This window comes from Hyla sarda, chromosome 1 (genome assembly GCF_029499605.1).
Source record: "Hyla sarda isolate aHylSar1 chromosome 1, aHylSar1.hap1, whole genome shotgun sequence".
Classification (NCBI taxonomy): Eukaryota; Metazoa; Chordata; class Amphibia; order Anura; family Hylidae; genus Hyla; species Hyla sarda.
Window position 1 is genome coordinate 601277776 of NC_079189.1, and position 25292 is coordinate 601303067.

General features: G+C 46.1%; 1 protein-coding gene across 2 annotated transcripts in view; it reads right to left on the reverse strand.

Annotated features, from left to right (window-relative positions):
• Nucleotides 1-8704: 8704 nt before the first annotated feature.
• LOC130296441 (zinc finger protein 432-like) overlaps nucleotides 8705-25292 on the reverse strand; it is a 130286-nt gene continuing 113698 nt past the window's right edge. Inside the window, exons 4-10 of one of the 2 annotated variants that reach the window (XM_056547964.1) lie at nucleotides 17317-17443; nucleotides 17115-17206; nucleotides 16858-16966; nucleotides 13429-13935; nucleotides 13221-13312; nucleotides 12976-13084; nucleotides 8705-10527 (exon numbers count right to left, since the gene is read on the reverse strand). In XM_056547964.1, the coding sequence (XP_056403939.1) occupies nucleotides 9038-10527; nucleotides 12976-13084; nucleotides 13221-13312; nucleotides 13429-13935; nucleotides 16858-16966; nucleotides 17115-17206; nucleotides 17317-17443 (2526 nt within the window). In that variant the 3' untranslated portion in view covers nucleotides 8705-9037. The remainder of the gene's footprint in view (nucleotides 10528-12975; nucleotides 13085-13220; nucleotides 13313-13428; nucleotides 13936-16857; nucleotides 16967-17114; nucleotides 17207-17316; nucleotides 17444-25292) is intronic. The other variant, XM_056547973.1, reaches the window with a different exon arrangement.

Here is a 25292-nt window from a genome sequence, read left to right on the forward strand (position 1 = left end):
ACAGGTACGCCCTGCGTCCTTAAGAGGTTAAGTGTTCCCTTTATTTTTTTGAGCAGTGTATGTTTACCAAAAGGCTTATTGATTTGCTGGGGCTTGCAACAGGTACCCAGAGATATGGTGGCATTAACCCTTGCCCAGCACTATCACACTCTGCTAGTCTGTTTCCAGAGGTGTGAGCAGAGAGCAATGAGGTAAGACAGAAAAGAACAACTCAACAACAGCTAATAAGTACTGGAAGGATTTATATTTTTTCGTAGAAGTCATTTACAAATCTGTTTTTTCCCCATATGAACTGGCTCCAGAAAGTTAAACATGTCTTTTCATGTAATACCCCTTTAACCTGATACATAAGGACACAGGGTGGGAATTTCAGTCCTCGTGCAACCCCCCCCCCCCCCCCCGCCATGTTGGTGAGCACTGTAAATCGCGTATCAATTTACATTGGCGATTCCTGGTCAATTGGGTCCCCTGTGACCCGCAAAAAAAAGTGTGATAGGTGCCGTCCAACACAGCACGTATCATCCTTTAGCAACACGAGTGGAGGTGGCACTGGTGCCACCTCACGATCGTCCTGATTCGTCGGCCTTTACCGGCCGATGAATCAGGATGCCTGCTGTGGGGGTGTCCCTAACGGCACCCGCTCCACCCCTACTCCGGAGGTGAGAGCGGGTGCCGGGAGTGTGTACCTGTAGTGGGGGTCCCTAATCCCCGGCAGGATCGGGGGCACCAAGCGGAGATAGCGGTGGCAGGAGGATCCGGTGTGTGTACACAGCAGCAGGAGGAAAGGCTGGCCTCCTGCTGTTGCTTAACAACAACTCCCAGCATGCACAAAAGGGCATGCTGGGAATTGTTGTTATGCAATAGCAGAAGGCACAACTACAATTCCCAGCATGCCCTTTGGTAGTTTTTTTTTTTTCTATGAAAAAGTGTGCCTCCAGCAATTGCATAACTACAACCCCCAGCATGCACAAACTACCAAAGGGCATGCTGGGAGTTGCAGTAGAGTGCCTCCAGCTGTTGCATAACTACAACCCCCAGCATGCATGGACTGCCATAGGGCATGCTGGGAGTGTTAGTATTAAGTCTCTAGCTGTTGCATAACTACAAGTCCCAGCATGCCCTTCGGGTTGTCTGTGCAAGCTGGGGGTTGTAGCTTTTTGCAACAGCTGAAGGCAAACTGGCCTCAAAACACAGAGTTTGTTACCTAAATCAGTGTTTCGCAACCAGTGTGCCTCCAGCTGTTGCAAACTACAACTCCCAGCATGCACTGACAGCCAAAGAGCTGTCAGTGCAGCTACACCCCTACCCCCCCATTGTGAATGTACAGGGTATATTCACACGGGCGGGGGTTTACAGTGAGTTTCTCGCTGCAAGTTTGAGATTCAGAGACACAGTTACCGACCCAATAAAAATGAAAAAGTCTGGTATAGTAGTGTTTCCAAAACGGAGCCTCCAGTTGTTGCAAAACAACAACTCCAGGCATTGACTGTCCAGGCATGCTGGGAGTTTTGCAACAGCTGGAGGCACCCTGTTTGGGAAACACTGCTGTAGGGTAATTTTGGTATCGGAGGCAAGTGTAATTCTTGCATCTGAGTCCGTCCCTATGCAAATCCCTAATTTAGGCCTCAAATGCGCATGGCCACGTATGGGGAATTTCCGTACTCGGGAGAAATTGCCTAACAAATTTGGGGGTGCTTTTTCTCCTTTCACTCTTTATGAAAATATAAAGTTGGGGTCTACTCCAGCATGTTATTGTAAAAATGTTTTCTTTTTTACACTAACATGGTGGTGTTGCCCCATACTTTTCATTTTCACAAGAGGTAAAAGGAGAAAAAGACCCCCACAATTTGTAACAAAATTTCTCTTGAGTACAGAAATACCCCATATGTGGATGTAAAATGCTCAGCAAGTGCACAACAAGGCTCAGGAGTGAGAGCGCCATGTACATTTGAGGTGATTTGCAAAGGGGTGGCTGATCGTTAGTGGTTCTGACATAAACGCTAAAGTATCTTCTGAGTATATAAATACCCCATATGTGGATGTAAAGTGATCTGTGGGCGAACTACAATGCTCAGAAGAGGAGCTTTTGGACAGAGAATGTGTCGAATTGAAGGCCATGTGCGTTTACAAAGCCCCCATGGTGCCAGAACAATGGACCCCCCCCCCCCACATGTGACCCCATTGTGGAAACTACACCCCTCACAGAATGTAACAAAGGGTGCAGTGAGCATTTACACCGCACAGGGGTCTGACAGATTTTTTGGAACAGTGGTCTATAAAAATGAAAAATTTAATTTTTCATTTGCACAGCCCACTGTTCCAAAGATCTGTCAAACACCAGTGGGGTGTAAATGTTCACTGCACCCCTTATTAAATTCTGTGAGGGGTGTAGTTTCCAAAATGGGGTCACATGTGGGAGGGTCCACTGTTCTGGCACCATGGGGAGCTTTGTAAACTTCCATTCCAAACAAATTCTCTCTCCAAAAGCTCAATGGCGCTCCTTCTCTTCTGAGCATTGTAGTTCGCCCGCAGAGTACTTTACATCCACATATGTGGCATTTCCATATTCAGAAGAAATGGGGTTAAAAATTTGGGGAGGCTTTTTCTCCTATTAACCCTTGTGAAAATGAAAAATTTGGAGTAACACCAGCATTTTAGTGAAAAAAATAAAATTTTAGCATAAATTTGTCAAACACCTGTGGGGTGTTAAGGCTCACTATACCCCTTGTTATCTTCCTTGAGGGGTGTAGTTTCCAAAATAGTGTGCCAAGTGTTTTTTTTTTTTTTTTTGCTGTTCTGGCACCTAAATGTGACATGCCTCACAAAAACCATTTCATCAAAATTTGCTTTCCAAAAGCCAAATGTGACGCCTTCTCTTCTGAGCATTGTAATGCGCCCGCAGTGCACTTGACGTCTACACATGGGGTATTTCCATACTCAGAAGAGTTAGGGTTAGAAATTCCGGGGGGCATTTTCTCATATTACCACTTGTAAAAAATGACAAAAATTTGACATGCCCTCCAAAAACCATTTCAGAAAAACTTACTTTCCAAAATCCCATTGTCCCTCTTTCCCTTCTGAGCCTTGTAGTGCACACGCAGAGCACTCTGCATCCACATATGAGGTATTTCCTTACTCGAGAGAAATAGGGTTACAAATTTTAGGGGGATTTCTACTCCTTGAAAAAATTCAAAAGCTGGGTCTACAAGAACATGCGAGTGTTAAAAAACGAAGATTTTGAATTTTCTCCTTCACTTTGCTGCTATTCCTGTGAAACACCTAAAGGGTTAACACACACTCTGAATGTCATTTTGAATACTTTGAGGGGTGCAGTTGATATAATGGGGTAATTTATGGGGTATTTCTAATATGAAGGCCCTTCAAATCCACTTCAAAACTGAACTGGTCTCTGAAAAATTCCATTTTTGAAAATTTAGTGAAAAATTGGAAAATTGCTGCTGAACTTTGAAGCCCTCTGATGTCTTCCAAAAGTAAAAACATGTCAACTTTATGATGCAAATATAAAGTAGATATATTGTATATGTGAATCAATATATATTTATTTGGGATGTCTATTTTCCTTATAAGCATAGAGTTTCAAAGTAAAAAAATTGCTAAATATTCAACTTTTTCATAAATTTTTTTATTTTTTCACCAATAATACAAAAATACAAGTATAATAAATACATAATGTCACGACCCCCTGCACCCAGCATTTGGAAATAAATGTTCCGAACGTTGGGGCAGTGGAGTACCCCTATAACCCCTTAAGGACCAAGGAGGTACCGGTACCTCCTTGGTCCTGCTCCCGTGATATAACGCGGGGTTACACGGTAACCCCGCATCATATCACGGCGGGCCCGGCGTCATAGTGAAGCCGGGACCCGCCGCTAATAGCACGCAGTGCCGATCGCGCCGCCGCGCTCTATTAACCCTTTAGCCGCGCGCTCAGAGTGGAGCCACGTGGCTAAAAGTGAAAGTAAAAACTGCCGGTTAGCTCAGTGGGCTGTTCGGGATAGCCGCGGCGAAATCGCGGCATCCCGAACAGCTTACAGGACAGCAGGAGGGTCCCTACCTGCCTCCTCGCTGTCCGATCGCCGAATGACTGCTCAGTGCCTGAGATCCAGGCATGAGCAGTCAAGCGGCAGAATCATCGATCACTGGTTTCCTATGAGAAACCAGTGATCAATGATAAGGATCAGTGTGTGCAGTGTTATAGGTCCCTATGGGATAACAATGATCAGTGTGTGCAGTGTTATAGGTCCCTATGGGAGCTATAACACTGCAAAAAAAAAAAGTGAAAAAAAAAAAGTGAATAAAGATCATTGAACCCCTCCCCTATTAAAAGTTTGAATCACCCCCCTTTTCCCATAAAAAAAAAAAAACAGTGTAAATAAACATATATGGTATCACCGTGTGCGGAAATGTCCGAATTATAAAAATATATCATTAATTAAACCGCTCGGTCAATGGCGTACGCGCAAAAAAATTCCAAAGTCCAAAATAGTGCATTTTTGGTCACTTTTTATATCATTTAAAAATGAATAAAAAGCGACCAATAAGTCCTATCAATGCAAACATGGTACTGTTAAAAACTTCAGATCACGGCGCAAAAAATGAGCCCTCATACCGCCCCATAGGCGGAAAAATAAAAAAGTTATAGGGGTCAGAAGATGACAATTTTAACCGTATTAATTTTCCTGCATGTAGTTATGATTTTTTCCAGAAGTCGGACAAAATCAAACCTATATAAGTAGGGTATCATTTTAATTGTATGGACATACAGAATAAAGAGAAGGTGTCATTTTTACCAAAAAATTTACTACGTAGAAACGGAAGCCCCCAAAAGTTACAAAACGACGCTTTTTCTTCAATTTTGTCGCACAATATTTTTTTTTTCCGTTTCACCGTAGATTTTTGGGCAAAATGACTGATGTCATTACAAAGTAGAATTGGTGGCGCAAAAAATAAGCAATCATACGGATTTTTAGGTGCAAAATTGAAAGAGTTATGATTTTTTTTTTACAGGCAAGGAGCAAAAAACGAAAATGCAAAAAAGGAAAAAACCCCGGTCCTTAAGGGGTTAAACATATTGAGGAGTGTAGTTCTTAAAATGAGGGCATTGTCATAAAGCCACAGAAAGAAAAATATAATATATATAATAGTAACTTAAAGAAGTGCAGAAAAATATTTTCACTGAAAAACACCCTTTATATTAAAATTTTACTTTTATTCTCCACTATTAAAATTATTTTTAAAAAAAAAGCCCCGTGTATATGTAATCAAATTATGATACTCAAGTAACATATCTCCATCAATCAGCATAATATTAATTCTTATCATATAGGTATGCTATAAGGTAATGTATCCGTACATACAGAGAGTGTGTGGAGCCCCCAGTCCAACATGAATGGAACAATGGGCTGGTAGGATCCCAACACACAATTTCCGGTTATACGCCAAAAATTATTGAAATGCACTCTCAAATAATAAATGCTATTTGAAAAGAAACCAACTCTCAACACGTTTCACCCCTCTATTATCGGGGATCCTCAGCAGAGACACCGGACATACATATTAATGCAAGATGACAAAATAAAACTTAAGCGTCAGCGGGGACAATACCCCAAACATATATTAACTGCGCTCAGTGCAAATACAGGTAGAAAGTCGCTCCCATAATGGAGCACTCACGAGACCCCGCGTCTATGATGATCAGATGGAGGCTCGGTCTGACTCACAATCCCTGGTTTAAATACGACTAGATGGCGCCAAAATACACTAGAAGGCGGCGCTTTCCTACCATCTTAGTACTCACCTGGCATCTGCGCAGATGTCCCGCCGAAGCTCCTGAATGTACGAAGCATCGGAAGTGTATATGTGACAACTTCCGGCCCGGCAGAGACGCCCGCGCAGGCGCCTTAGGCAGCGCTGATAGAAATACCGGAGCTATCTGTAGCTACGGCTTGCCAAGCTGCGCATGCGCCCAATTATGCAAGCGCTACACTAGATATAAGGTTAGTAACAGTATAAGTTATTAAATATATATGGATCCCAATTAAAGATATAACCATGATCATATGGCGGCATAGAGTAGTATGCACTGATAGTATTTCATTTGATATGGGACCAGAGTATTTAGATAATAGGCTAATTAGGACCATAATAATGGGCCAATAAGGACACATGATGATACTAAAATTAAATAAAAAAACGGGTATATAATAATAAAAATTTTTATTTAAACAAAGTCAGACCGAACATATAATTAATAGTGCACTCTGTCATCAGCCTTCTATTACTTTGCCTGAGTCACGGTATTTAGGGAGAAGTCCACCACGAGGGGACAATTGACAGATAATTACTAGATTTTCAAGCAGCCTACATATAGTTTACTAAATCTGAGATGTATTTCGTGGATATAATGCCAAAAATGAGTGGGCTCTAAACAGGAAGAGACAGCTTAGCCTACTATCCCTAAGGACTAGTCTGCCCTACTGTCCTTGTGGGGGGGTGCTAACCCACAAGGTGTTGACCCTTTATCTAAAACATCCCTTTCGGTCCCACTAGATAATTGGGGCTGTATACCCTAGTAGTCCCTGAAATGCCCTAAAAACCTAACCACGGAGCACTCGCCCTAATAAGGGCGACCCCGTCCGGAACCTTTCCCTATTATACCCTACTGCACCCTATTCTATTAAGGGTACGGGAGCCGGGAACCGCTATGGAAATTAAAGGTAAAGGCAAATTAAAGGTAAAGACCGCTATGGAAATTAAAGGTAAAGATATTAGAATGTGTTCAACATAATTCATATATCAAGCAAGGCTACTACTATAGAAACAAGCCATCATGGTGGACATTCCCCCCAGACTTTCCACAGCTCATGGCTAGGCGGGTAGAAAATGGGCTATGTTGGATTAATTATCGGGGTTACTATAATTTCATAGAGATATACCCTTGCCAGGTATGGTATCCTAAAGATATAATAAAATGTTATGAAGCCAATGAATGTTTTACAGAAAGCACGTATAGGTCAGTCTCTCATTGAGACCTTTGGGCTGCTGCGAATCAAACCGGTAGATCCACGCAGCCTCCTTACATAGAATTTTCTTATCTAGATCTCCTAGTCTTAGTGTTGGTCTGATTACTTCCAACACCGAAAAGGTTAACGCACTGATGTTACCGGCGTGTACACTATTAATGTGTCGGGCTACTGACGTATCTCGCCCATTCAATACATCATTAATGTGCTCAAGCACTCGCCTCCTCAGCTCTCGCTTTGTCTTGCCAATGTAATCCAGGGGGCATGTACATTGACATAAATAAACTACCCCCCTGGTCTTACAGTTGGCAAAATCTCTAATCTCATATGCTGTTCGTGTCGCTGAGGACACCAGTGTAGAGACAGTTTTGATATATGAACAGGCCCTACAATTGCCACAAGAATACATTCCCTTTGCACGACGACCAAGCCAGCATGTATTACTCGTAGGGCGAACATAATGACTATGTACTAGCCGATCTTTGATATTTCGTCCCCTTCTGAAGGTGACAGCTGGTCTGTCATCAAGAAAGGGGGCAATATCAGGATAATTTTTCAAGATTGGCCAGTATCTGCCAAGAATCTCATATATCTTGCTCGCTTGGTTGTCATATGTCCCTATTATTCTCAATTTTTCGGGACCACTTACTCTTGGTTTAGGGACAAATAACTGATCTATATCTTGATTACACGCATACTTAAATGACTTACGAAGTAGGTCGTCAGGATACCCTCTTTGGGCAAATCTATCATACAAATTACGTGCCCTTTAGGTATACCTCGTCTACGGGCCGGTGGATGAAAACTCGACCACTGTAACAGACTCTTAGTCGACGTTGGCTTACGAAATAAGGATGACATAAGCTTTTTACCTTACTTATAAATCTGTAAATCCAAAAAATTGATGGAATCATCATGGATTTCTGAGGTAAATGTAAGACCGATCTCATTAATGTTAATCTGATTCATAAAAGGTTTTAAACTCTGTACTTGTGCCTGACCATAAAACAAAGATATCGTCAATATAACGGGACCAAAATAAAATGTTATTTGACCAATCCATTGACTCAACCGGAAAAATGATGGTATCCTCCCACCAGCCCAGGAAGAGATTTGCATAAGTGGGGGCACAAGGGCTCTCCATTGCGGTCCCCCTGAGCTGGTGGAAGTACCGGGAGTCAAAGAGAAAAAAATTGTGGGTCAAAATAAATTCAAGCAACTGCAAAATAAACCGGTTGTGATGTTGGAATTGGCTGCCCCGAGAAGTATTGTACAGAGTAGTATTGTACAGCATGCAAACCCCAACGATGTGGAATCGCACTGTACAAGGACTCCACATCAATACTAGCTAGTAGGACATCGTTGTCCACTTCCAATGACTCGATTTTCAGTAATAGATCCATACTGTCTCTGGTGTAAGACTGTAGCCACGTCACGAACTCCCTAAGGACCACATCCACATAAGTACTTATATTCTGGGTTAACGAATCAACCCCAGACACAATAGGTCTGCCCTTCAGTGGATTGGTTCCTTTGTGGACCTTAGGGAGTCCGTAAAATGTCGCAATCTGTGGAGCTATGTAATTGTCATAAAGCCCCCTCAAATCCACCTCACAACTGAATTGATCCCTAAAAATACTGACCAAAATAATATGCGGGAACCCAGCCTAAGATTTATTTGTAACATTACAAAACACTAATCTTGATAGGACAGATCTGACATGAGATACAATCACTAATATTTATCATATATTTACAAGGTAATACATTGATCATTTTTATGTGATACATAATACATATAAATCATCCAATCATACTGTAGTGTAGAACTAAGTCAGTACTAAATTATACATAACATTACATATTACTTACTCATTTATTCTGTGGTTAATAATTCATCCAAACAGAACCTAGAAACATCAAATTTACACTACGTTACCTGAATTCTCCTATTTCCGTTTAGCATATTATATTTTTATGATTCATTATTTTCCCTATCTGTCTTCTGTGTGAATTTTCTCATGTTCAGAAAGTTGTGATTGATTTATAAAACATTTCCCACATTCAGGGCATGAATACGGTTTCGCTACTGTGTGACTTCTCTTATGCGACACAAGATGTGATTTACGTTTGAAGCTCTTTCCACATTCTGGACACGAAAATGGTTTCGTTCCTGTGTGAATTTTCTGATGTTTAATAAGATTGGCTTTACTTGTTAAACGTTTCCCACATTCTGCACATGAGTAGGGTTTCTCTCCTGTGTGAATTCTCTCGTGTTTAATAAGATTAGCTTTACTTGTTAAACATTTTCCACATTCTGAACATGAAAATGGCTTCTCTCCTGTGTGAATTCTCTCGTGTTTAATAAGATTGGATTTACTTGACAAACATTTTCCACATTCTGAACACGAAAATGGATTCTCCCCTGTGTGAATTCTCTCATGCTTTGCCAGAGTGGCTTTACTTGTTAAACATTTTCCACATTCTGAACATGAATATGGCTTTTCTCCTGTGTGAATTCTCTCATGTTTAACAAGAGTGGATCTACTTGTAAAACACTTCGCACATTTTGAACACGAAAATGGTTTCACTCCTGTGTGAATCCTTTCATGTGACACAAGATGTGATTTACGTTGAAAGCGTTTTTCGCATTCTGAACATGCATATGGCTTCTCTCCTGTGTGACCTCTCACATGTTTAATAAGATTTGATTTGTGTGCAAAGCCTTTTCCACATTCTGTACATGAATATGGCTTCTCGCCTCTGTGAATTCTTGCATGTATTACAACATATGATTTTTGTGCAAAGCATTTCCCACATTCTGAACATGAATATGGCTTCTCTCCAGTGTGAATTCTCTCATGTTTAATAACATCTGACTTACTTGTAAAATGTTTCCCGCATTCTGAACATGTATATGAATTCTCCCCTCTGTGACGTTTCTCATGTAAAACAAGATATGCTTTCGTGTGAAAACACTTCCCACATTCCGAACACGAATATGGCTTCTCTCCTCTGTGAATTCTTTCATGCATAACAAAATCTGATTTACTTGTAAAACATTTGCCACATTCTAAACATGAAAACGGGTTCTCTCTTGTGTGAGTTCTTTCATGTTTAACAAAACTGAGTTTACTTTTAAAACATTTCCCACATTCGGCACATGAATACAGTTTCTCTCCTGCTTGACTTTTTCTGTATCTAACATAAGCTGGTCTTTTTGTAAAAAGTCTTCCAAATGCATCACTATAAAAACTTTGACTATTTTTGGGATCTGTCTTAGTGGGATACATCTGTGATTGGTAAGAAGAAGGTTCCTCATGATTAGGGGGGTTATAATATAAAAGATCTGTACTGTAGGCTCCTGGATGTGCATTTAGGGAAAGCATGTTTTCTCCTGAGGAGTGTGGTGTAACATCTTCATCTTCTACTTTAAAATTTGGAAATAACATGAAGTTTTCCCAGACAATCTTACTGGAATTTTCTGTTGGGATAAAAATGGATTCTGAGACTTTTGTTTCAACACATGAAGTAGAGAATTTTTTTTAAATGCTATTAGGTTTGAAACACACATGTAGTTTTGTATAGTCCACCTGACCACAGAAGAGAATACTAAAGAAAGGAGATGCTCTTCCCCTTATACTTTTCCCTTCTCTTTGGGATCAATACTGGCACTGACTACAGGCAATGTTCACCCTGGATTTTAGAGATTTAGAAATAGGCCCCTCATGAACATAGGAAACAATAGACTGGAGGGAGCCCTATTGACTCCTTTTCTAGGCATGCTCTGTGACCTGTACAGAGATCATTGTGCAGGCAGTAGGTAACACTGACCCCAAATTCTTATCACTAGTCCAATGTCTATATAGAGAACTGAGAGCTAGAGTAAGATGTAGTTTAGATGATCGTGATCCTGACCGACTCTGTGAGGTCTAGACCTCAGGTGTAGCTGTAGTATTTTTTTGCACTACTCTAAATGTTGATTACATATTGCTTCTAAAAGGAAAAGAAAAAAACCAAAAGAGAATAAAAACTAAAAATATTAAGACATTGAATCATAAGTATTTTAAGCTTGTCTAAACCTAAGCCATAGAGGAACGCTTATGTCCTTGGAGTTTTGAAGGATCCCATTCCAACCCCCCAATGCCTGTCTGGACCTAATTAGGCTGCCACCAGGGGGAGCTATGTAAGGGAAGGATGAGCCACCAGGGGGAGCTATGTAAGGGAAGGCTGAGCCACCAGGGGGAGCTATGTAAGGGAAGGCTGAGCCACCAGGGGGAGCTAGATAAGGGAAGGCAGAGCCACCAGGGGGAGCTATGTAAGGGAAGGCTGAGCCACCAGGGGGAGCTATGTAGGAAGGCTGAGCCACCAGGGCGAGCTATGTAAGGGAAGGCTGAGCCACCAGGGAGAACTATGTAAGGGAAGGCTGAGCCACCAGGGGGAGCTATGTAAGGGAAGGCTGAGCCACCAGGGGGAGCTATGGAAGGGAAGGCTGAGCCACCAGGGGGAGCTATGTAAGGGAAGGCTGAGCCACCAGGGGGAGCTATGTAAGGGAAGGCTGAGCCACCAGGGGGAGCTATGTAAGGGAAGGCTGAGCCACCAGGGGGAGCTATGTAAGGGAAGGCTGAGCCACCAGGGGGAGCTATGTAAGGGAAGGCTGAGCCACCAGGGGGAGCTATGTAAGGGAAGGCTGAGCCACCGGGGGAGCTATGTAAGGGAAGGCTGAGCCACCAGGGGGCGCTATGTAAGGGAAGGCTGAGCCACCAGGGGGAGCTATGTAAGGGAAGGCTGAGCCACCAGGGGGAGCTATGTAAGGGAAGGCTGAGCCACCAGGGGGAGCTATATAAGGGAAGGCTGAGCCACCAGGGGGAGCTATGTAAGGGAAGGCTGCGCCACCAGGGGGAGCTATGTAAGGGAAGGCTGAGCCAAAAGGGGGAGCTATGTAAGGGAAGGCTGAGCCACCAGGGGGAGCTATGTAAGGGAAGGCTGAGCCACCAGGGGGAGCTATGGAAGGGAAGGCTGAGCCACCAGGGGGAGCTATGGAAGGGAAGGCTGAGCCACCAGGGGGAGCTATGGAAGGGAAGGCTGAGCCACCAGGGGGAGCTATGGAAGGGAAGGCTGAGCCACCAGGGGGAGCTATGGAAGGGAAGGCTGAGCCACCAGGGGGAGCTATGGAAGGGAAGGCTGAGCCACCAGGGGGAGCTATGTAAGGGAAGGCTGAGTCACCAGGGGGAGCTATGTAAGGGAAGGCTGCGCCACCAGGGGGAGCTATGTAAGGGAAGGCTGCGCCACCAGGGGGAGCTATGTAAGGGAAGACGAAGCCTCTTAAGGGAAGTGACAAGGGTGTCGGGCCTGTGGGAGCCAGGAGATAAGCCTGGTAAAAGATACACACATATCACTTGTGGTGCTGACAGCTGGGGATTCTGTGCTAGTTGAAGGCCGAACAGCTTGGAATTCTTTTACAACTTGTGTTAGCTGTGACCTGGTTACTGTGTGTGTGTATATGTATCTCTATGATCTCCCACAGCCACAGAGCCAGGTGACCAGAGACAAATCCCTCTGCAATATTCATACAAGGGAGATGCCAGTCACCTGCCCATCAGCTTGGTATCTACAGTGTCAAGGCTAGGGTAAAAGGAGCCCAATGTGAATCTTACATTTAGTTAATTCTGCTCCCATGGGATAGTGCAGCTGGTGATGGCAGCTGGTAAGTCCTAAATCCTGGTGCTGAGCCTAGTGTTATACCTGGAGCAGGACCGGATCCATAGATGACCTTGAAGAGGATCTCTATGTGCAGCCCCCTCCCTCAGGTCCGGACTATACACAACACAGAGGATCACTGGGGCCTGAAGGTTTACTGTAACATAGCTCTAAGGTGGAGCATCCCTTGAAGAAATCTCTGAATTCCCTCTGTAAATCCATTATTACATACCTGGGGTAACACCTCCCGGAATTTCCTCCTTCACTTCCCTCATACACGGGTGATGGTCCATTATCCTCTCTTCTTCATCCTCCACTTTAATATTAGTCAGATCTCCTCCCTGATGTGACATATAGAACAATTCACTACAATACAGCAGACAGGAGGAAACATCTAACACATCAACATAAGAGACCCCAAATCTATGACTGCAGGACCCCCCTATAGAGATGTGGTATAGGATCAGCCTCATCTACCTGATGGTTCTCTGGGACATTTCCCTCTGGACAGTCCTGGGAATACAGAGGACGGGGACACCTCTCGGGTGGATTTCTATCCATGACTCCATCTGTAGGGAACAAAAAGGGACTGATTGTCTATATGTGATGATCAGATGATGGGTGAAGGATCTAGGTGACCATCACCTCAAATCTCTCCGCTAAGATCAGGACGGTCTCTTCTTACCTGGTGAAGTGAGGGGCTGCTGATCCTCCATTATGACCTGATCCTTGTACTGATCCTCCATCATGACCTGATCCTTGTACTGATCCTCCATCATGACCTGATCCTTGTACTGATCCTCCATCATGACTAGGTCCCAGTACAGACCCCCGTGTCTTTTACTTGTAAAACATTTCCCACTTTCAGAACATGAATACATCTTCTCTCCCGTGTGACTCTTTTTGTGCCGAACAAGAGCGGATCTTTTTGTAAAATCTCTTCCACACACATCACAATAAAAACTTTTAACATTTTTTGGATCTGTCTTAGTTGGACCAATCTGTGGTTGGTAAGAAGAAGGTTCCTCATGATTAGGGGGGTTATAATATAATAGATCTGTACCGTAAAGTCCGGGATGAGCATTGTGCGTAAACAGGTTATCTCCTGAGGAGTGCGGTGTAATCTCTTCATCTTCTACTTTAGAATTTGGTGAAAAGATGAAGTCTCCCCAGGTGTTATCACTGGGATTTTCTATTGGGATGAAAATGAATTGAGACTTTTGTTTCAAACCACAAAGTAGACATTTTTTTATATTTTAATAGGCTGGATACATGCACTTTTAAAGGGGTACTCTGCCCCTAGATATCTTATCCTCTATCCTTTGGATAGGGGATAAGATGTCTAGGGGCGGAGTACCCCTTTAATACAGTTTTTGATAGTCCACCTAACCACCTTGACATCCTAGCCCCAATGACCAGGCCTTGCTCAAAGTCATTCAGGTTAGGTTACATAATTATCCAATAAAATGTGGATTTGCAGCGAAATTGATCCACAAAAAAACGATCATTAGATTCTGGGCTTCAGGGCCAGAAGTCTAATATTCATAGAGGGAAGCTCCGATCGTGAAGGGCAGAGAGCACCAATAGGAGCTATTTAGTGTATATACACACACATATGTATATATATATATATATATATATATATATATTTTGTGGCTCCTGAGGAGGTATTAGTATGGCTCCCATTTCATCCCTTCAATTTCTGCATGGATCTAATTAAACCCTAAAGAAGCCACTAGTGGGACCTATGTAAGGGAAGGCTGAGCCACCAGGGGAGCTATGTAAGGGAAGGCTGAGCCACCAGGGGGAGCTATGTAAGGGAAGGCTGAGCCGCCAGGGGGAGCTATGTAAGGGAAGGCTGAGCCATCAGGGGGAGCTATGTAAGGGAAGGCTGAGCCACCAGGGGGAGCTATGTAAGGGAAGGCTGAGCCACCAGGGGAGCTATGTAAGGGAAGGCTGAGCCACCAGGGGGAGCTATGTAAGGGAAGGCTGAGCCACCAGGGGGAGTTATGTAAGGGAAGGATGAGCCATCAGGGGGAGCTATGTAAGGGAAGGCTGAGCCATCAGGGGGAGCTATGTAAGGGAAGGCTGAGCCACCAGGGGGAGCTATGTAAGGGAAGGCGGAGCCACCAGGGGGAGCTATGTAAGGGAAGGCTGAGCCACCAGGGGGAGCTATGTAAGGGAAGGCTGAGCCACCAGGGGGAGCTATGTAAGGGAAGGCTGAGCCACCAGGGGGAGCTATGTAAGGGAAGGCTGAGCCACCAGGGGGAGCTATATAAGGGAAGGCTGAGCCACCAGGGGGAGATATGTAGGGAAAGGAGGAAAGGCTGAGCCACCAGGGGGAGATATGTAGGGAAGGCGGAGACATCGAGGGGACCTATGTAAAGGAAGACTGAGCCATCGGGGGAGCTATGTAAAGGAAGACTGGGCCACCAGGGGGAGCTATGTAAGGGAAGTATGAGCCACCAGGGGGAGCTATGTAAGGGAAGGATGAACCACCAGGGGGAGCTATGTAAAGGAAGGATGAGCCACCAGGGGGAGATATGTAAGGGAAGGATGGGCCACCAGGGGGAGCTATGTAAGGGAAGGATGAGCCACCAGGAGGAGCTATGTAAGGGAAGGATGAGCCACCAGGGGGGAGCTATGTAAGGGAAGGATGAGCCACCAGGGGGAGCTATGAAAAGGAAGACTGAGCCACCAGGGGGAGCTATTTAAGGGAAGGCTGAGCCACCAGGGGGAGCTATGTAAGGGAAGGATGAGCCACCAGGGGGAACTATGTAAGGGAAGGCTGAGGCATCAGGGGGAGCTACGTAAGGGAAAACTGAGCCACCAGGGGGAGTTATGTAAGGTAAGACAGAGACTCTTAGGGAAAAATGACAGACGTGTACAGCCTGTAGGAGCCAGGAGAGAACCTTGGTAGAAGATATACAAATGGAATTTGTTGTGCTGAGCGCTAGACTACAGACTGACAGCTAGGGATGTTGTGTGTTAGTTTGTGTGGAATTATTTTACAACAGATGTGTTAGGTGTGACTTGGTTAGTGTGTTTGTGTATCTCTATGATCTCCCTCAGCCACGGGCCAGGTGATCAAAGGCATATCCCTCATAAGCCTGGGAGATACAATGTCAAGGCTAGAAAACCAGTCACAGGGGCCCATATCTATTGTGTGTGCACATGTGGAGCAGGACTATTTTTGTTACTGGCCATAATATAACTAGCATATGGTATTTTTTTTTTAGCAGATTTCTGCTCTGCAGGCTCTCTATCTAATTTGCAGATCTCCCATTGCTGGTGGGCAGAGCTCCCCCTCCGTAGACTTATATTCGCTTGTCTTGAGGACACAGGACAAAAGTGAGCCGATTTTCAGAGTGAGAGAAGATAGAAGCTTGATAAACAGGAGAAGGAAGGGATAGGGGATAAGATGTCTAGGGGCGGAGTACCCCTTTAAACGTTCTTATTCTCTAACTTATTCTCTCTCTGTTTCTTTCACTGTGGCTGAAGATTATTTTTTGCAAACAGACCGTAGTAATCTTTTTTAAACCTAGTCGGGAGGTGGTCTAGATTTCTAAGTTTTTTTGCGCCAATTGTGGCAAAATTTGTGCAAAAATCAAAAACACGCAGATAATAAATTTGTGACCACTGCATTCGTCACTTCAAAAAATGGTCTAGCAACAATGCCAAAATGACGGATTTTAGAAGTTGGAAAAAAAAAAACACAATTAGTGCAAAAATAACAAAGATTTGCAAATGTAGACAAAAAAAAAAAAAGCAATGGAAAACAATGATAAATAACCCCCACAGTGCCTATTTAAGAGGTAACACTACGTTCTCTCTGCTCCCATGGGATAGTGCAGCTGGTGAGCCCCAAATACTATTGCTGAGCCTAGTGTTATACCCGGAGCACGACAGGATCCATAGATCACCTTGAAGAGGATCTCTGTGTGCAGTCATCTCCCTCAGGTCCTGACTATACATAACAAAGGGGATCACTGGGGCCTGAAGGGTTACTGTAATGAAGCTCTAAGGAGGAGCCTCCCCCGAAGAAACCTCTGAATTCCCTCTGTAAATCCATTATTACTTACCTGGGGTAACACCTCCTGGAATCATTACATACCTGGGGTAACACTTCCTGGAATTTCCTCCTTCACTTCCCTCATACACGGGTGATCGCCCATCATCCTCTCTTCTTCATCCTCCACTTTATTATTAGTCAGATCTCCCCCCTGATGTGACATATAGAACAATTCACTACAATACAGCAGACAGGAGGAAACATCTAACACATCAATATAAGAGACCCCAAATCTATCCCCACATCTATGACTGCAGGACCCCCCTATAGAGATGTGGTATAGGATCAGCCTCATCTACCTGATGGTTCTCTGGGACATTTCCCTCTGGACAGTCCTGGGAATCCAGAGAACGGGGACACCTCTCGGGTGGATTTCTATCCATGACTCCATCTGTAGGGAACACAATGGGACTGATTGTCTATATGTGATGATCAGATGATGGGTGAAGGATCTAGGTCACACCAAATCTCTCCTCTATGATCAGGACGATCTCTTCTTACCTGGTGATGTGAGGGGCTGCTGATCCTCCATTATGACCTGATCCTTGTACTGATCCTTGTGTCCTTCTACATACTCCCACTCCTCCATGGAGAAATAGACCGCCACGTCCTGACACCTTATAGGAACCTGATACACAATGATACAGTCATCACCCCGACCCCTCCAGTGGTGTTACTGTATAATGTCCCAGCATTCCCAGCAGTGTCACCTCTCCAGTCATCACCAGACCCCTCCATTACTGTATAATGTCCCAGCATTCCCAGCAGTGTCACCTCTCCAGTCATCACCAGACCCCTCCATTACTGTATAATGTCCCAGCAGTGTCACCTCCCCAGTCATCACCAGACCCCTCCATTACTGTATAATGTCCCAGCATTCCCAGCAGTGTCACCTCTCCAGTCATCACCAGACCCCTCCATTACTGTATAATGTCCCAGCATTCCCAGCAGTGTCACCTCTCCAGTCATCACCAGACCCCTCCATTACTGTATAATGTCCCAGCATTCCCAGCAGTGTCACCTCTCCAGTCATCACCAGACCCCTCCATTACTGTATAATGTCCCAGTATTCCCAGCAGTGTCACCTCTCCAGTCATCACCAGACCCCTCCATTACTGTATAATGTCCCAGCAGTGTCACCTCTCCAGTCATCACCAGACCCCTCCATTACTGTATAATGTTCCAGCATTCCCAGCAGTGTCACCTCTCCAGTCATCACCAGACCCCTCTATTACTGTAGAATGTCCCAGCATTCCCAGCAGTGTCACCTCTCCAGTCATCACCAGACCCCTCCATTACTGTATAATGTCCCAGCAGTGTCACCTCTCCAGTCATCACCAGACCCCTCCATTACTGTATAATGTCCCAGCATTCCCAGCAGTGTCACCTCTCCAGTCATCACCAGACCCCTCCATTACTGTATAATGTCCCAGCAGTGTCACCTCTCCAGTCATCACCAGACCCCTCCATTACTGTATAATGTCCCAGCAGTGTCACCTCTCCAGTCATCACCAGATCCCTCTATTACTGTAGAATGTCCCAGCATTCCCAGCAGTGTCACCTCTCCAGTCATCACCAGACCCCTCCATTACTGTATAATGTCCCAGAATTCCAAGCAGTGTCACCTCTCCAGTCATCACCAGACCCCTCCATTACTGTATAATGTCCCAGCATTCCCAGCAGGGTCACCTCTCCAGTCATCACCAGACCCCTCCATTACTGTATAATGTCCCAGCATTCCCAGCAGTGTCACCTCTCCAGTCATCACCAGACCCCTCTATTACTGTAGAATGTCCCAGCATTCCCAGCAGTGTCACCTCTCCAGTCATCACCAGACCCCTCCATTACTGTATAATGTCCCAGCATTCCCAGCAGTGTCACCTCTCCAGTCATCACCAGACCCCTCCATTACTGTATAATGTCCCAGCAGTGTCACCTCTCCAGTCATCACCAGACCCCTCCATTACTGTAGAATGTTCCAGCATTCCCAGCAGTGTCACCTCTCCAGTCATCACCAGACCCCTCCATTACTGTATAATGTCCCAGCAGTGTCACCTCTCCAGTCATCACCAGACCCCTCCATTACTGTATAATGTCCCAGCATTCCCAACAGTGTCACCTCTCCAATCATCACCAGACCCCTCCATTACTGTATAATGTCCCAGCAGTGTCACCTCTCCAGTCATCACCAGATCCCTCTATTACTGTAGAATGTCCCAGCATTCCCAGCAGTGTCACCTCTCCAGTCATCACCAGACCCCTCCATTACTGTATAATGTCCCAGCATTCCCAGCGGTGTCACCTCTCCAGTCATCACCAGACCCCTCCATTACTGTATAATGTCCCAGCATTCCCAGCAGTGTCACCTCTCCAACATCACCAGACCCCTCCATTACTGTATAATGTCCCAGCAGTGTCACCTCTCCAGTCATCACCAGACCCCTCCATTACTGTATAATGTCCCAGCAGTGTCACCTCTCCAGTCATCACCAGACCCCTCCATTACTGTATAATGTCCCAGCAGGGTCACCTCTCCAGTCATCACCTGACCCCTCCATTACTGTATAATGTCCCAGCAGAGTCACCTCTCCAGTCATCACCAGACCCCTCCATTACTGTATAATGTCCCAGCATTCCCAGCAGTGTCACCTCTCCAGTCATCACCAGACCCCTCCATTACTGTATAATGTCCCAGCAGTGTCACCTCTCCAGTCATCACCAGACCCCTCCATTACTGTAGAATGTCCCAGCATTCCCAGCAGTGTCACCTCTCCAGTCATCACCAGACCCCTCCATTACTGTATAATGTCCCAGCAGTGTCACCTCTCCAGTCATCACCAGACCCCTCCATTACTGTATAATGTCCAAGCAGTGTCACCTCTCCAATCATCACCAGACCCCTCCATTACTGTATAATGTCCCAGCAGTGTCACCTCTCCAGTCATCACCAGATCCCTCCATTACTGTATAATGTCCCAGCATTCCCAGCAGTGTCACCTCTCCAGTCATCACCAGACCCCTCCATTACTGTATAATGTCCCAGCAGTGTCACCTCTCCAGTCATCACCAGACCCCTCCATTACTGTATAATATCCCAGCATTCCCAGCAGTGTCACCTCTCCAGTCATCACCAAACCCCTCCATTACTGTATAATGTCCCAGCATTCCCAGCAGTGTCACCTCTCCAGTCATCACCAGACCCCTCCATTACTGTATAATGTCCCAGCATTCCCAGCAGTGTCACCTCTCCAGAGATCACCAGACCCCTCCATTACTGTATAATGTCCCAGCATTCCCAGCAGTGTCACCTCTCCAGTCATCACCAGACCCCTCCATTACTGTATAATGTCCCAGCATTCCCAGCAGTGTCACCTCTCCAGTCATCACCAGACCCCTCCATTACTGTATAATGTCCCAGCAGTGTCACCTCTCCAGTCATCACCAGACCCCTCCATTACTGTATAATATCCCAGCATTCCCAGCAGTGTCACCTCTCCAGTCATCACCAAACCCCTCCATTACTGTATAATGTCCCAGCATTCCCAGCAGTGTCACCTCTCCAGTCATCACCAGACCCCTCCATTACTGTATAACGTCCCAGCATTCCCAGCAGTGTCACCTCTCCAGAGATCACCAGACCCCTCCATTACTGTATAATGTCCCAGCATTCCCAGCAGTGTCACCTCTCCAGTCATCACCAGACCCCTCCATTACTGTATAATGTCCCAGCAGTGTCACCTCTCCAGTCATCACCAGACCCCTCCATTACTGTATAATGTCCCAGCAGTGTCACCTCTCCAGTCATCACCAAACCCCTCCATTACTGTATAATGTCCCAGCATTCCCAGCAGTGTCACCTCTCCAGTCATCACCAGACCCCTCCATTACTGTATAATGTCCCAGCATTCCCAGCGGTGTCACCTCTCCAGTCATCACCAGACCCCTCCATTACTGTATAATGTCCCAGCAGTGTCACCTCTCCAATCATCACCAGACCCCTCCATTACTGTATAATGTCCCAGCAGTGTCACCTCTCCAGTCATCACCAGACCCCTCCATTACTGTATAATGTCCCAGCATTCCCAGCAGGGTCACCTCTCCAGTCATCACCTGACCCCTCCATTACTGTATAATGTCCCAGCATTCCCAGCAGTGTCACCTCTCCAGTCATCACCAGACCCCTCCATTACTGTATAATGTCCCAGCATTCCCAGCAGTGTCACCTCTCCAATCATCACCAGACCCCTCCATTACTGTATAATGTCCAAGCAGTGTCACCTCTCCAATCATCACCAGACCCCTCCATTACTGTATAATGTCCCAGCATTCCCAGCAGGGTCACCTCTCCAGTCATCACCTGACCCCTCCATTACTGTATAATGTCCCAGCAGAGTCACCTCTCCAGTCATCACCAGACCCCTCCATTACTGTATAATGTTCCAGCATTCCCAGCAGTGTCACCTCTCCAGTCATCACCAGACCCCTCCATTACTGTATAATGTCCCAGCAGTGTCACCTCTCCAGTCATCACCAGATCCCTCTATTACTGTAGAATGTCCCAGCATTCCCAGCAGTGTCACCTCTCCAGTCATCACCAGACCCCTCCATTACTGTATAATGTCCCAGCAGTGTCACCTCTCCAGTCATCACCAGACCCCTCCATTACTGTATAATATCCCAGCATTCCCAGCAGTGTCACCTCTCCAGTCATCACCAGACCCCTCCATTACTGTATAATGTCCCAGCATTCCCAGCAGTGTCACCTCTCCAGTCATCACCAGACCCCTCCATTACTGTATAATGTCCCAGCATTCCCAGCAGTGTCACCTCTCCAATCATCACCAGACCCCTCCATTACTGTATAATGTCCCAGCAGTGTCACCTCTCCAGTCATCACCAGATCCCTCTATTACTGTAGAATGTCCCAGCATTCCCAACAGTGCCACCTCTCCAGTCATCACCAGACCCCTCCATTACTGTATAATGTCCCAGCAGTGTCACCTCCCCAGTCATCACCAGACCCCTCCATTACTGTATAATGTCCCAGCATTCCCAGCAGTGTCACCTCTCCAGTCATCACCAGACCCCTCCATTACTGTATAATGTCCCAGCATTCCCAGCAGTGTCACCTCTCCAGTCATCACCAGACCCCTCCATTACTGTATAATGTCCCAGCATTCCCAGCAGTGTCACCTCTCCAGTCATCACCAGACCCCTCCATTACTGTATAATGTCCCAGTATTCCCAGCAGTGTCACCTCTCCAGTCATCACCAGACCCCTCCATTACTGTATAATGTCCCAGCAGTGTCACCTCTCCAGTCATCACCAGACCCCTCCATTACTGTATAATGTTCCAGCATTCCCAGCAGTGTCACCTCTCCAGTCATCACCAGACCCCTCTATTACTGTAGAATGTCCCAGCATTCCCAGCAGTGTCACCTCTCCAGTCATCACCAGACCCCTCCATTACTGTATAATGTCCCAGCAGTGTCACCTCTCCAGTCATCACCAGACCCCTCCATTACTGTATAATGTCCCAGCATTCCCAGCAGTGTCACCTCTCCAGTCATCACCAGACCCCTCCATTACTGTATAATGTCCCAGCAGTGTCACCTCTCCAGTCATCACCAGACCCCTCCATTACTGTATAATGTCCCAGCAGGGTCACCTCTCCAGTCATCACCAGATCCCTCTATTACTGTAGAATGTCCCAGCATTCCCAGCAGTGTCACCTCTCCAGTCATCACCAGACCCCTCCATTACTGTATAATGTCCCAGAATTCCAAGCAGTGTCACCTCTCCAGTCATCACCAGACCCCTCCATTACTGTATAATGTCCCAGCATTCCCAGCAGGGTCACCTCTCCAGTCATCACCAGACCCCTCCATTACTGTATAATGTCCCAGCATTCCCAGCAGTGTCACCTCTCCAGTCATCACCAGACCCCTCTATTACTGTAGAATGTCCCAGCATTCCCAGCAGTGTCACCTCTCCAGTCATCACCAGACCCCTCCATTACTGTATAATGTCCCAGCATTCCCAGCAGTGTCTCCTCTCCAGTCATCACCAGACCCCTCCATTACTGTATAATGTCCCAGCAGTGTCACCTCTCCAGTCATCACCAGACCCCTCCATTACTGTATAATGTCCCAGCAGTGTCACCTCTCCAGTCATCACCAGACCCCTCCATTACTGTATAATGTCCCAGCATTCCCAACAGTGTCACCTCTCCAATCATCACCAGACCCCTCCATTACTGTATAATGTCCCAGCAGTGTCACCTCTCCAGTCATCACCAGATCCCTCTATTACTGTAGAATGTCCCAGCATTCCCAGCAGTGTCACCTCTCCAGTCATCACCAGACCCCTCCATTACTGTATAATGTCCCAGCATTCCCAGCGGTGTCACCTCTCCAGTCATCACCAGACCCCTCCATTACTGTATAATGTCCCAGCATTCCCAGCAGTGTCACCTCTCCAACATCACCAGACCCCTCCATTACTGTATAATGTCCCAGCAGTGTCACCTCTCCAGTCATCACCAGACCCCTCCATTACTGTATAATGTCCCAGCAGTGTCACCTCTCCAGTCATCACCAGACCCCTCCATTACTGTATAATGTCCCAGCAGGGTCACCTCTCCAGTCATCACCTGACCCCTCCATTACTGTATAATGTCCCAGCAGAGTCACCTCTCCAGTCATCACCAGACCCCTCCATTACTGTATAATGTCCCAGCATTCCCAGCAGTGTCACCTCTCCAGTCATCACCAGACCCCTCCATTACTGTATAATGTCCCAGCAGTGTCACCTCTCCAGTCATCACCAGACCCCTCCATTACTGTAGAATGTCCCAGCATTCCCAGCAGTGTCACCTCTCCAGTCATCACCAGACCCCTCCATTACTGTATAATGTCCCAGCAGTGTCACCTCTCCAGTCATCACCAGACCCCTCCATTACTGTATAATGTCCAAGCAGTGTCACCTCTCCAATCATCACCAGACCCCTCCATTACTGTATAATGTCCCAGCAGTGTCACCTCTCCAGTCATCACCAGATCCCTCCATTACTGTATAATGTCCCAGCATTCCCAGCAGTGTCACCTCTCCAGTCATCACCAGACCCCTCCATTACTGTATAATGTCCCAGCAGTGTCACCTCTCCAGTCATCACCAGACCCCTCCATTACTGTATAATATCCCAGCATTCCCAGCAGTGTCACCTCTCCAGTCATCACCAAACCCCTCCATTACTGTATAATGTCCCAGCATTCCCAGCAGTGTCACCTCTCCAGTCATCACCAGACCCCTCCATTACTGTATAATGTCCCAGCATTCCCAGCAGTGTCACCTCTCCAGAGATCACCAGACCCCTCCATTACTGTATAATGTCCCAGCATTCCCAGCAGTGTCACCTCTCCAGTCATCACCAGACCCCTCCATTACTGTATAATGTCCCAGCATTCCCAGCAGTGTCACCTCTCCAGTCATCACCAGACCCCTCCATTACTGTATAATGTCCCAGCAGTGTCACCTCTCCAGTCATCACCAGACCCCTCCATTACTGTATAATATCCCAGCATTCCCAGCAGTGTCACCTCTCCAGTCATCACCAAACCCCTCCATTACTGTATAATGTCCCAGCATTCCCAGCAGTGTCACCTCTCCAGTCATCACCAGACCCCTCCATTACTGTATAACGTCCCAGCATTCCCAGCAGTGTCACCTCTCCAGAGATCACCAGACCCCTCCATTACTGTATAATGTCCCAGCATTCCCAGCAGTGTCACCTCTCCAGTCATCACCAGACCCCTCCATTACTGTATAATGTCCCAGCAGTGTCACCTCTCCAGTCATCACCAGACCCCTCCATTACTGTATAATGTCCCAGCAGTGTCACCTCTCCAGTCATCACCAAACCCCTCCATTACTGTATAATGTCCCAGCATTCCCAGCAGTGTCACCTCTCCAGTCATCACCAGACCCCTCCATTACTGTATAATGTCCCAGCATTCCCAGCGGTGTCACCTCTCCAGTCATCACCAGACCCCTCCATTACTGTATAATGTCCCAGCAGTGTCACCTCTCCAATCATCACCAGACCCCTCCATTACTGTATAATGTCCCAGCAGTGTCACCTCTCCAGTCATCACCAGACCCCTCCATTACTGTATAATGTCCCAGCATTCCCAGCAGGGTCACCTCTCCAGTCATCACCTGACCCCTCCATTACTGTATAATGTCCCAGCAGAGTCACCTCTCCAGTCATCACCAGACCCCTCCATTACTGTATAATGTTCCAGCATTCCCAGCAGTGTCACCTCTCCAATCATCACCAGACCCCTCCATTACTGTATAATGTCCAAGCAGTGTCACCTCTCCAATCATCACCAGACCCCTCCATTACTGTATAATGTCCCAGCATTCCCAGCAGGGTCACCTCTCCAGTCATCACCTGACCCCTCCATTACTGTAT